The 13,711-nt window shown below is 47.4% G+C and overlaps 1 protein-coding gene across 13 annotated transcripts in view; it reads right to left on the bottom strand.

Annotated features, from left to right (window-relative positions):
• Positions 1-13,711, bottom strand: part of DNM1 (dynamin 1) — a 796,474-nt gene that overhangs the window by 214,321 nt on the left and 568,442 nt on the right. For 10 of the 13 annotated variants that reach the window (XM_085614096.1, XM_085614097.1, XM_085614092.1 and 7 more), the window contains exon 14: positions 10,821-10,832. The exons of the other annotated variants lie outside the window; for them this stretch is intronic. In XM_085614096.1, the coding sequence (XP_085470222.1) occupies positions 10,821-10,832 (12 nt within the window). The remainder of the gene's footprint in view (positions 1-10,820; positions 10,833-13,711) is intronic. 13 annotated transcript variants of the gene reach the window in all.

Genomic DNA, 13,711 nt, shown 5'->3' with positions numbered 1-13,711 from the left:
TGCAGAAAATGGGTTTGAAGTGCATTTATATGTTAGGATATAGCCATGTCCTTCTCGATTTTCACAATCATTGAGTCACCTTGAGCTCCAAACAAGTGTTCGCCATCAAATGGACATTGAGAAGATGTTGTACCTCTTGTACTTGGTTGCAATCCTGACCCATGCATGTCTTTGAAACAGGACACTGGTGTAGGAAGAGCACAAAGTATGTTGGCGTATGAGATTATTTTGCCCTCCTGCACCAATTTCTTGCCTCTCTTGCGAAGGCCTCTGGCAGGTGCTTCACCAGCTGTTCCATTTCCCCCTGTGGTACCTGTTGTCCCTGGAGAGCAGGCCCAGTGAGTTGGTGATGAGAGTCGAGTGGTCCACACCAAAGGTGCTCCTTCTCCTTTTGGTTCTTTTCAACCCACCAGGTTATAGCCTTTTACCAGGTATTTGAAGTTTTTGCTCACACGTTTGTTTATGCTCCTCAGCATGAACAGGAACTGGACTGATCTTTCAGCCTTGGAGAGTCTTTCGACCAGAAAGTTGTCTCCTATGCCACATGCGGCTCCACCTTATGATGATCTGCTGCCCTAGCCTGGATGATGGTGTGATATGCAGCAGTGTTATCTGGTTGTGGTGAAGACTTCACAGGTAGGGCTCTAAGAAGGGCTTGTACTGTGAGTCCACAACATACTCGTGCCACTGGTCATCTCCATCTTTGATTGGGATGAGCTCCTCCTTTGTCCTTTGGAGCATGAAGATCTAGCTCCTGTTGATGGTCAAAGGCCGTGTGTGCCGACAGTTGAGGTCAAGGCAAATGTTCTGGTGACTCGGCTGGAGATGCAGGACTAGCGCCTCTAGGTCCGTCTTCTTTAGGCATGGGGCACATTCTAATGTCCCTCTATATGGCTACATCAAAAGTGAGATTCCTCATCTTAGGCTGCACTGCGCCTATGTCAATATCTGTTCAAAGAGGACTTCAGGGGAGAGGTGACACTGGTCACTGAGGCTTAGGTTCGGTTGTTGTCGGGCAGCTCCAAGATCATCCGAAGAGCCAGGTCTTGAGGTCTTTTCTGAAGTCTTGCAGTGTAGGGCTTCGTCTGATGCTGAGGGGGAGTTTGTTCCAGATCTTGGCTGTGATGTAGGAGAAGGATCTGCCACCCGTTCTGGCTCTGTGGATGTGGGCGATTTGGGCAAGGGCTAGCTAGGCGGAGTGGAGGTTTCTCCTGGGGGCGTTGAAGGAGATTCTTTCTTTGAGGTATTGTGGTCCGGAGTTGTGGAGGGCTTTGTAGGTGTGTGTGAGCAGCTTGAAGGTAACTCTTTTCGACAGGGAGCCAGTGGAGGTCGCAGAGGTGCTGGGTGATGTGGTTGTGTTGTGGGATGCTAAGGACGAGTCCCGAAGGGAAGATCCTTGAATTGGGTGGGCATCTTGAGTGCAGTCTATGTCCTGAGTGCAGGTATCCCTGGTTGCCATGAGGCTGTTGGTCTCAGAAGTCAGAGTCCCCTGAGGACAGACATTCCTGAACTCCGCAGTCTCTGGCATACAGGATGGCCCATTGCACTTTCCGTCAGAGTACCTGCCCATGATGACTTTGGCACCAAAAGTGGTTGATGACTCGGAGAGATTGAGCACTGTATTTATAATGTGCCCACCAATGCAACCTCCAGCAACGGCTAGTTATTATATGTAAATGCATGAAAAGTCGAACTGTATGATTCCTCATGATCCCTGGGTAGACCGAGGTTACCGACCCTGAACTGGCTTGTCAGGGTAATTTCACTATTGCATTTTAGTACACATTGGAAGAGCATGTGCTCGATCAACCACTCCACTCTAGCACGGGTCATTCTCATACAACCTGGCCCCGAAATTCTCAGGTCCAGATTGATGATAAAGTGGTAAGCTGTGGTATGGTGCTTCCGTGTGTTGAAGGAAGTGATTTCAGTGATGGAGTTGAGCAATTGTTCTTTGTAACGCTGTGGTCCTGATGCTTAAAGGATGTACGTCTGAACCAGATGGTGGAAGAGAAAATGATCTGAGATAGAGTCTTTGTCCTCGTGCAATGTGCAACCTCTTTTTTGATTAAATACAACGTGTAACATCTGCTCGCAGTGCGAGATGGCAGGAGAGTGCTGACATGATCTACAGCAGCACATGCTCCAACCCCATATGTTAGAAAGAGACTTGCAGTGGGTGTGGAAGCCTTCATGAAATCCTTATGAAGCAGGAAGACCCATCTCTCATCAAAAATGTAGAGGATCCTTTTGGTAAGAGAGACTCGGTAAAGAAAGTAGAGCAGAAAGGAATATGCTACTTACCAGTATGCATCTGTTCTTGGCATGTAGAGCTGCAGAGTCACACACTGAGGATAAGATCGCCATCTGGTGTTGGGCTCGGATGATTGCAGGTTGTTGTTGTCTTCGGAGAAGTCTTTGGTCACGAGGTTGGTGACTCCTCCCCTGGACAACAGTGCGCATGGGCATCCACTCCATCGGCAGATTGTTTTTCGCCATGATGGGAAAAGATGGAGTATATAGAAAAGAAAGAAAGGATGTCCATGTGTAATGTCTAAGTAAGACGGATGCTGGAACAGATACAGGTCCCGGGGAGGCGGGCGGGCGTGTGTGACTCTGCAGCTCTACATGCCAAGAACAGATGCATACTGGTAAGTAGCATATTCCGTTCGAGGCATATGAGCTGCAGATCACACACTGAGGATAGATTATACAGCAGTGCTCCCCTTAGCGGTGGTCGCCTGTATCCGTTGCAGCAGTTTGAAATAAAGTTTTTAGGACAGCCTGGCCCACGGAGGCCTGTTGTTTGGCCTGCACGTCAACACAATAGTGTTTAGTGAAGGTATGCGTGGTAGACCATGTGGCTGCCTTGCAAATGTCTTCTAAGGGAATATTGCCTAAGAAGGCCATAGAAGCCCCTATTTTACGCGTGGAGTGCGCTCTAGGGGGAACTGTGAGTGTACGTTTAGCCTTGAGGTAGCATATTTGGATGCATTTAACTATCCACCTGGCTATTCCTGATTTGGAGATCGGGTTGCCTTTGTGTGGTGGCGCGAAAGCAACAAAGAGTTGTTTTGTCTTTCGAAAAGGTTTTGTTCTGTCGATGTAATAAAGCAATGCTCTTTTAACATCTAAGGTATGTAGGGCCCTTTCAGCTACCGAGTCTGGATTTGGGAAAAAGACCGGTAGTTCTACTGATTGGTTAAGGTGGAAAGGGGAAATCACTTTTGGAAGAAATTTAGGGTTTGTCCTAAGAACCACTTTGTTACGGTGTAGTTGTAAGAAAGGTTCTTGAAGTGTAAGGGCTTGTATTTCACTTACTCTGCGCAGGGAAGTGATTGCGATAAGGAAGGCTACCTTCCATGTTAGGAATTGCAATTCACATTTGTGCATAGGTTCAAATGGGGGGCCCATGAGTCTTGTTAGAACCACATTGAGATTCCACACTGGGGCAGGTGGCAATCTTGGGGGAAGAATCCTTTTGAGACCTTCCATAAACGCTTTGATGGCTGGTACCTTAAAAAGGGACAGGTGTTGCCTATTTTGCAAGTAGGCTGCCAAGGCTGCTAGGTGTAATCGTATAGAGGAATACGCTAGATTGCATCTTTGCAAGTGTAGTAGATAGCAAATGATGTTTTGGATGGAAGCATCCAATGGATGTATGTCATTATTAGCGCAGTAGATGGCAAATCGTTTCCATTTAGCGGCATAACACGCTCTAGTAGTAGGGCGTCTGGCTTCTTTTATGATATTCATACAGTCTGGAGGGAGATTGAGGTAACCGAACTCTAAGACCTCAGGAGCCAGATCGCTAGGTTCAGTGTTTGAGGATCTGGGTGTCTGATTTCTCCATGGTTCTGGGTTAAGAGATCCGGGGAGAGGCGTAGCTTTTGATGTGGAACTAAAGATAGTTCCAGAAGTGTGGTGAACCACGGTTGACGTGCCCAAGTGGGAGCCACTAGTATTAGTGTTAGTGACTGTTGTTTCAGTTTGCGTACCACAAATGGAACTAGTGGGAGAGGCGGAAAGGCGTACGCAAATCTGCCTGACCAGTTCATCCATAGGGCATTGCCCTTCGACTGTGGGTGTGGAAACCTGGCGGCGAAGGTTGGGCATTTTGTGTTTTCGGGAGTGGCGAACAGGTCTATGTCTGGTTGTCCCCACTTTTGGAAGAAGGGGAGTAGAACCTTGGGGTGTAGTTCCCATTCGTGGATCTGTTGTGTGTGGCGACTTAGGAGGTCGGCCACTTGGTTGTGGATCCCTGGGAGATGTTCTGCTAACAGGTAGATGTTTTGGAGAATTGCCCATCTCCAGATTTGCTGTGCCAGTTGGGACAGTTGGAGAGAGTGTGTCCCTCCCTGTTTCTGTATATAATACATTGTCGTCATGTTGTCTGTGCGTATGAGGACAGTTTTGTTCTTTAGGTGAATTTGAAAGGATTTTAGTGCTAGGAACACTGCTAAGAGTTCCAGGTGGTTGATGTGGAGCAGTTTTTGTTGACTGGTCCATCTGCCCTGAGTGGTATGGTGAAGGAGGTGGGCTCCCCACCCCGTGAGAGATGCGTCTGTAGTTAGCACAACTTGTGGAAGAGGCTCTAAGAACGGTCTCCCTTTGGACAGGTTGATGGTGTTCCACCATTTTAGTGATCGAAGTGAGCGACTGTCCACCAACACCAGATCGGTAAGTTGTCCGTGAGCTTGGTTCCACTGTTGTGCTAAGCATTCTTGTAAGGGACGCATTTGAAGTCGTGCGTGTGGGACTATGGAGATGCACGACGCCATCATGCCTAGGAGCTGCATGAACACTCTTGCTGGAAGAGATGGATGAGTTTGAAATTGAGAGATGAGATTTTGTATACTGGCTATCCTGGCTGTGCTGGGATAGGCAATGGCTTTGGATGTATCTATGGTTGCTCCTAGATACTGATGTAAGTGGGAAGGTTGTAGGTGGGATTTGGGGTAGTTGATAGTGAATCCCAAATCGTGGAGAGTTTGAATTGTGCGATGAGTGTGGAGAACGCATTTTTGGTATGTATTGGCTTTTATGAGCCAATCGTCCAGATAGGGGAAGACATGGATCTGTTGTCTTCTGAGATGCGCTGCCACGACTGCTAGGCACTTGGTGAACACTCTGGGTGCTGTTGTTACTCCGAATGGGAGAACTGTAAATTGATAGTGTTGCCCATCTACCACAAATCGTAGATATTTTCTGTGAGCGGGATGCATAGGGATGTGAAAGTATGCGTCCTTGAGGTCCAATGTGGCGAGGAAGTCTCCCTGTTGTAAAAGTGGGAGGACTTGTTGGAGAGTGGTCATGTGAAAATGATCCGAATGTATATACTGGTTTAGTAGTCTGAGATCCAGTATGGGCCTTAGTGTTTTGTCCTTTTTGGGAATGAGGAAGTATAGAGAATATACCCCTTTTCCCTGATGTTGAAGGGGGACTGGTTCTATCGCATGTTTTTGTAACAGGGATTGAACTTCTTGTTTGAGGAGAGAGAGATGATGCGAGGACATTGGACGTTGTTTGGGCGGTATGTTTGGGGGGGATTGTATGAGTTCGAGGCAGTAGCCAGACTGGATAATTTGTCTTACCCACCTGTCTGTGGTGATGGAAGTCCAGACAGGCAGGAATTGTTGGAGTCGCCCCCCGACCGGAGTGGAATGGTCTGGGGGGAGTGGTGGCAAGTCACTGTTTGGTGGCTGGTGAGGTGCGGGTGTTGTTGTTGTTGCCCCGTCCTCGACCTTTGTTATTGTTTCCCCTATAACCTCCCCGGAAGTAACCTCTGTTAGGGGATGTTTGTCCAGAATTTTTAAAGGTGGACGTGGTCTCAGTTGATGTGTTTTTGGAGCCTCCTCTATAAAAGGAGCGACGAAAGGAACCCCGGTTTTGATGAGACTGCAGTGCTCCCATAGACTTGGCAGTTTCATTATCCTTTTTCATTTTTTCTAATGCAGTATCCACTGCAGGGCCAAATAGCTGCTCTTGGTTGAAAGGTTGAGCTAGAATTGCGATTTGAACCTCCGGTTTAAAACCGGAAATACGGAGCCAGGCATGTCGTCTGAGTAAGACGCCAGTATTGACCGCTCTAGAAGCAGTGTCTGCTGCATCTAAGGCGCATTTAATGGAGGCATTAGATATTAATTTGCCTTCTTGGATGAGGTCAGAGGCCTGGGACTTAAAAGGTTCAGGCAGATGTTGCATAAGGTCCTCAAGTTGGTCATAATGCGCTCTATCATACCTGGCTAACAGGGCCTGGGTATTCGCAATACGCCAATGGTTAGCCGCCTGCGCGGCGACCCGTTTGCCCGAGGCTTCTAAAAGCTTAGACTCCTTGTCTGGGGGAGGCGTTTCTCCAGTTGTCTGTGAGTTAGCGCGCTTCCTGGCATTTGATACGACTAGGGAGTCTAAAGGGAGCTGGGCCTTAATGTATGCAGGGTCTTGCGGGGCTGGTCGGTACTTTTTTTCGATGCGTGGGTTGAGAACCCTAGCTCGAACAGGGTCTTTAAAGACTTCAGTAGCATGCTTTATGACCCCTTTGATCATGGGCAGTATGTGAACAGTCTTTTGTGACTGCTCAAAGGTATCAAGGAGGAAGTCCTCTTCAATGGCGTCTGTGTGCATAGTAACGCCGTGGAATGTTGCTGCCCTATTTATAAGTTGGCCGTACCCTAGGTGGTCATCAGGAGGGGAGGGCTTGGAAGGGTAGGTAGTGGGGTCAGGCATGTCAGGTATAGGATAAGACCAGTCATCCATGGGTGCTGGGTCTGGGAACGTAAAAGGGTCGTTTGGGTCAACAGGATCATCAAATAAATCAGGGTCCGCCCCCTCCCCCTAAGTCATCATTATCATCCTGTGGAGGAGGTGAATGATAGGGAGATGGTAAAGGTAAAGGTAAAGGAGAATCAGGAGGAGGAGGGGGGGACGGGTTAGGAGGTAAAACAGGAGAGGAAGGACGAAGTGGTGAAGTAGCACAGTCCTTTTTCCGTATGGGAGCTGGGGGAGGTGTAGTGTCCAGCTTCCGCTTTTTATATGGGATGGCAGTCACATGTCCCGTTTTAGGATTGATATAGATCCGCTTCTGAGTAGGATCTGGTCGAAAAAGATCATCTGGCTCCGAAGGTGGTGTCTGTGACGTCCGCTTCGGGTCTTTATGAGCTTGTTTCGGCGGGGACGCAGTTTTCGGCTCCGATGATTTTTTCGGTGTCGACTGATTTTTCGGTGTCGACTGATTTTTCGGTGTCGACTGATTTTTCGGTGCCGACTGATGTTTCGGTGCCGACTGAGGTTTCGGTGCCGACTGAGGTTTCGGTGCCGACTGAGGTTTCGGTGCCGATGGACTTTCAGGCATCGATGTTGAAGAACGTTTCGGTGCCGGTGGAGACTTCGGTGCCGAGGAACGTTTCTGTGCCGAAGGAGATTTCGGTCTTGGAGCCTGTTTCGGTGCCGACAATGGGTGTTTGGGTGCCGAGGGTGTTAAAGGCACAATTAGGTGAGGTTTGCTCGAGCCCGAGCCACCCACAGGCTTAGTTGTCTTCGGAGCCGGGCCCGAGGGCGGGGCTTCTGAAGAGGATTTCCGGTCGCGACTGGGCCCAACTGGCGGAGTCTTGACCGATGCTTTTTTGGATGGGGCAGGGGCAGGGGGGGTGGTACTCACACGCTGCCCTGGAGTGATGAGGTCATCGGAATCGTCGGCTTCGGACACGATCTCGAGATCTTCGGTGTCGTCTTCGGGAACATCTTGAGCAAAGATGTCCTCCGGTTCTGGAGCTGGTTTGGCCATAATATGGCGTCGAGCTCTTCGGTCCCGGAGGGTCTTCTTCGAACGGAAAGCGGAACAAGCTGGACAGGTGGACTCGTTGTGTTCCGGCGACAGGCAGAGGTTGCAAACCTCGTGGTGGTCACTGTGGGGGAACTTCGCTCCACACTGGGGGCATTTTTTGAAGGGTGTCCTGTCCATCAGCCGCTTCCGGAACCGGTCCGAGTTGATGTCGACGTCGATGAAATGAAGATTAAAGAGTTAAATTGATTGCTGGAAGTTTTCTGCTGGAGCGGAAAAAAGTTCATCCGAACCCAATGGCGGAAAAAAACAATCTGCCGATGGAGTGGATGCCCATGCGCACTGTTGTCCAGGGGAGGAGTCACCAACCTCGTGACCAAAGACTTCTCCGAAGACAACAACAACCTGCAATCATCCGAGCCCAACACCAGATGGCGATCTTATCCTCAGTGTGTGATCTGCAGCTCATATGCCTCGAACATCATTTTTATTTATGTGAAACTCTGACAACACCTTTGGAAGAAGGAAACACTACACTGTGTATTATTTCCATGTGGATATCAGATCAACGTTGGTGGAGAATATCTAAATCTTGTTTACCGTCCTTGTTGACATCATTAAGAGGACAGTTTTTGTGGTACTAGTTTAATTTTCTGAGGCCCTGTTTTTACAACACTGAAAGCTAGTACTTAAAGACAAATATTAAAATCCTTATCTAGATGGGGACTGCCAACAGGGACGTGCTCTGTGAGGTTGTCCAAGAGTCTTAATCTCAAGTTGGATTGAACGGCAATCTTTGGGGGTCATGTGGCTCCAATGCCAGGCAGGGAGCCCTACAGCGATCCAGCTGTATGCCAGAATTTGCTAGGTTTAAGAAAGACCAACACGGTGATGAAGACTGCACAACCGAGAATTCACCTTCTTAACTGGCACATAAAACCTGAGCTGACTGGCCCCGCACAAGTGTCTGGTGAAAAAACTTCTAGCTGCTCAAAAGTTATGTACATTCTCCTTGGCCAAAGCAAGCGGACAAAAAGTCATGCTCTTCCCAGGCAGGACACAAACCTCAACAAAGAAGAAGGGTTTACTGTTGAGACAAAAGATCCAGTCTTTAAGATAGTATAAGGCGGGTTCCCCGTGCAAGCTTCACAGATTCAGGCAGTGAGAGCTGGTACCAGTGTAAAGATACCTATTTGAAGCTGATGACCAGTGAAATAAGCAGGATCTACAAGAGCAGGAAACCATAAAGATGGAGAAAACGGCAGCTGCAAAAAATAGAGGAGCCCAAGAAAAACAAGCAACATTGAGTGCCCAAATATCTCAAGTTGGTGAAAAAAGGCTTTGATTGAGGAAGTCAACAGACATGTTCGAAGAGAGGCCCGCACAAAGGAGAAGCCACTCAGACTTCCACTTTGCTTTCACTCAACTGCTCCGCTACAAGCCCTCCGAAAACGTACTCCGCGAGTGCAGACATCCCATCACTCTTAAGGGAGGAGGTTTGTAGGTTTGGTCCGAAGTGTGTTGGTCGTGTCACTGCTTGGAACACAAGATCCTGAGTCTCTGTACATTTGCAAACACATGACTTCATCAGAGGGCCCTTAAATTTGACCAACCGTGTCTGCCCTTGACACCACCAGCTCTGGGGAGCACAAAAGGTACCCCAAACTCCATAAAGTTGTGAGCATCCCTCTGATTGTGACTTCTACTTCACCATTCTATGTAAATAAAGAGCCTTCCAGCAATGCATTTTGAGAAGAAACACTTGGGACATAAAAGTCTTGTTTAGGTTGGAGTATTCTGGGCGGCACCTCAACGAGGCACTGACAGATGCACCAATACATGATGCCTCGACACTAACAACCTTTGATGTAGGAGTGGCGGGTTCCTCATTTCCAAGGAAAGGAGGCAGAGACCTAAGAATCAGACAAGTAGAATTCTTTGTGCAGCAAAGGGCAACACAGTGCAAGGTTTGTCCTAGGTCAAGAATGGCAGCCAATATGTTTTAAACCTGATCTGCTGAACAACAACATTTTAAACAGCTGAAGGGCAGAGAACGGAACTGCTATAAGGCAAACCACAGTCTGAATTTGGCTGGTAAATGGATATTGCTTCGGTACTATTTGGGTTAGAATTCAAGTAAAGATAAGTATTTTTAAAACAGTTGCAGCATTTGGAGCACTTTTATCAAGTTGTCAGTATAGATGATGCTGTACTTAACTAGAAATAGTACATCACCAGAGTAAGAAGGGTTCAGTCACTGCTTTGTCTCCCGGAATGATAATTTTGTGCCAGGAACCTCCAACATTCAGAGACAGATTTGACCACTGATGTTGAATTTAGGGTCCCTAGGTGATGCTATCAATATCGAGGGTGTCTTGGTGTTACTATCTAGGTGAATCTTTGGCGATTTGGTGTTAGCATCAGGGTCTGTGGATGTTGGTGTTGATAGAAGGATCTCTGGGTTTTGGGAACAAGGTCTCGAGGCGATTACAACTGAGGCTCTTCGTGTCAATGAACTTCATGCCAGTCTCTTTGGCTGCCAGAGCTTCCGGGCACTGATATCAGTACCTTTAACTGTGGGCACCAGTGTCTTTTGGTGTGAGTGTAAAGAGTGTCTAGGAGTTAGTGCGGATTCTAGGGTGTCTCTGTCTTGGTGCCAGCATCTTGTGTTTGGGGTACGACTCTCTGGACGTTGTTATTGGTGTTTCTGGTTCTTGGTTTTTTGGTACTGGAGTCAGGGTTTCTGGGTGGTGATGTTGATATTTGGTTGTCTGGGTCTTGATGTCAGGTTCTCTTGGTACGGGCGTTGCTATTGAGGTGTCTGAGCCTTCATCTCTTGGTGCAGGTGTCAGGAACCTCCGGGTGTTGGTGCCAAGTGTACCTCCAAAGAAATACTCCAGGTGTGTCTCTGTTAGCAACAAAGGAGAGCCCTAACGTTTCTTCATCCCCAGTCTGCACATGGGTGGCATTGTCCTGACACTGCTCTCCTAGATGCACCATTAAAGCTCATCATGACAGCCCACTGCAGGCTTCTACTCACCAGGATCTCATCCTGCACAGGGTAACCATAGCAACAGCAGCACAGCATAGAGGCAGGAGAAAAAGAGAGAGAGAGAGAGAGGGGAGAGCACAAGAGAAGACACATGTTACCTGGTGAGCGAGAGCAGAACAAGTCATGGAGAGTTCGGAAAGAATCTCACTAAAAATCATTCCCCCACCTCCTCTCAAGTCGGGCCGATATTTTGGGGTCTATGAACTTGAGTTAGTCAGTCCAACAGAATTCATCCAATGGGAGAATCCTTACAAGCCAAGATTAGGTACCGCTGGTACACAATGCCTACATCGCACGAGGACCGCCAGGAAGGGAGCGCCTCTTGATCATCATGTACCAATATGAGATTTTACAACTAATAATTGGAGGCATCATATATTCTGTTCGGCGTGTTCCTCCATCTCCAATAGTTTTGCTGTTGGTTCTCATTACATATGTTTTTTTAGGCATCCTTTAACAATGCCACAAACTATTTATTTATACTAAAAAACAGCTTTTAGCATGCTGCATTCTGCGTCCAGCCAGGGGGCCTCCTCTTTAGTCTTCTAGTGATCAACTTACGGGATTCAGGGCTGAGAAAAGAGGAGTGCAGCTCCACGCTGAGAAGAACAAAGATTACAGCAGGTTCCAGGGACTGTGATTGCAGGGTTACTGAGGAGCACAGCTTTCAACTGAGACCAGGATTAGTGTCACCCAGTTGCTGTGTAAAGAATTTGAGAAGTTACTGGATGGTACCAGTCTTCAAGTAACACTAATTTGAGACTGATTATGAGTAGCAGCAGCCTAGAGCTGTCGCTACAAGAAATCACTGTGAGGGTTGGGGACATGTCCTGCATGCATCTACAACTTGAGCTAGTGTGGCACAGTCATTCCTGGCACGGCTCCTTGGCCAATACTGGCACAGCCCCACAACCAGTACTGGCATGACTCCCCGACCACTGAAACACTGACAAAAAATACAAGGTGCCTTGAAGCCCAGCAGAGCAGCAATGTGAGCTGAATTTGACAGGAGTGCTTTTGGATCAATTCTCTGCAGTTTTGTACGGAAAAAAAGTAATACAAATATGGAATTGAGTGCGATAAGGAGATGCTCTGCCCTTTGTGACTGAATGGTAGTAGTTTTGGAAATATTGTTTCCTGCGGACGTGTCTACTGCCTACTGGAACCAGATTCCGGTCTCCTGGCTTGGGCACAGGTTCTGAAGGATGATATAAAGTCAGGCTTTCCTCAGTGGTATGGCGGAGAATGGATGGAGAAGATGGAAAGGTACAGGAGCAGGAAGACTAGCAGCTTCTGAAGGAGGGAGGGTAGCTGCTAAGGAGGACACAAGAAGGAGCAAAGCCTATAAATGCCAGAAGCACCTGCAATGAGAGACATGATGGCTGCATGTGGACAGCACACCCTACCACAGCATCATTCTCTCTTATTCCACAGAATCTCTTCCATACAGAGGGATTTATTTTCTTATGAGTATTCAGCACCCCACTCACCAGCCAGAAACATCTCCATGTGTCAGTGATGTATGTCACAACCTCTTCCCATGTGTACTCTAATATTAGCCCAAAAAAACAACGTACTTACCTTTGGTTGCGCTCTTTCTGGTCGATACTCTATTTAACCGTAGATTCCTTATTTCAGAAATATCCCCCAGGAGCTAGACTGGATCCAGAGATTGTTTCGTAGCAGTGCTCAGGGGCCGTTATGTGGAGTCCTGAGGCTCTGCGTTGGCTCCATCCTACCCAGGATATGATGGGATGGAGCCACATACAAGCACCACACCTGCATGCTAAAGCCAGTTTCCTATCTTCCCTCTTTCCGCGGAGCATGAATAATTGCTGTTAACAGTGTGCTGAAAACTAATTGGAACCTTTTTAGATGTTAAAAGGAGGCCAATCCCACGTACGTGTAGGTGGGAAGGCAGTGAGAAATCCACGGTTAGAATAGAGTCTCTATCAGAAAGAGCGTTACCGAAGGTAAGTCACTTGTTCTTCTGATGGATACTTCTAGCTGTGAATTCCTGTTGACTTTTGTAGCATTTTATATCGATTTCATATTATAGTTTATTTACATATCATTGTATAACGTATAAACGTATAATTGTGCATCACATTTTGGATTTCTATGATCTACATGCTGAAGTTAAAATAGTCTTCAACATTGTCCTCGGATTCATTCAATAGCAAAGCATCGCTCATTCCTTTCCCAGCCGTTCAGAAATGTGTGTCTGCAGACGCCCCTGGAAGAAGGGCCTAAGGACGCGCCAACACGCAAGCTCCACACCTCTCTCGTGTAAATCTTTTCCCTTTCTGTAGGCCTTGGGTGGTGTGATCTGTGCTCCTTTCTAACCAAACAGTTGCACTCTCCTACACACAGAATGGAATAGGAGAGTAAGCTAGGAAAATGTCTTTCATCCTACGTCAAGATAAGTTAATATAAGGAAAAATATTGTGTATGCACATGCGCACTTTTACTTCTCTTTGTTAACCTGATGTATAAATGTCACACCTGTTAGCCCTGTATGTCAGAGCAGAGCCAACCGAACACACTGCATGGTGTTATGTGATTGCTATTAAATATCCTAGAACACTCTTGGTGTCAGTCTCTCACGTATGCAGTAGTTATTACTTTGTATCTTGGCTTTAAGAAATGTTTGACTCAGAAAGGGGGAGTTCACAAACCCGTCCCTTGAGTGCACCTTTTCTCCTGAGTGGAGAAATGGACACCATTGTTCTTGTGAAGGATATGGTACACCCACCTGCCATAAGAAGGCAGACAACCCAAGGGACGGAGCAAGAGCCTCCCAGTGTCTCAGTTTACAGTGGGAGGGAGGCTGCAGTACATGTCTAATATTTCTGATAATACTGCATCTTAGAATAAAT

This window comes from Triturus cristatus, chromosome 1_2 (assembly GCF_964204655.1).
Source record: "Triturus cristatus chromosome 1_2, aTriCri1.1, whole genome shotgun sequence".
Lineage (NCBI taxonomy): Eukaryota > Metazoa > Chordata > Amphibia > Caudata > Salamandridae > Triturus > Triturus cristatus.
This window is presented reverse-complemented; position numbering and strand designations above follow the sequence as displayed.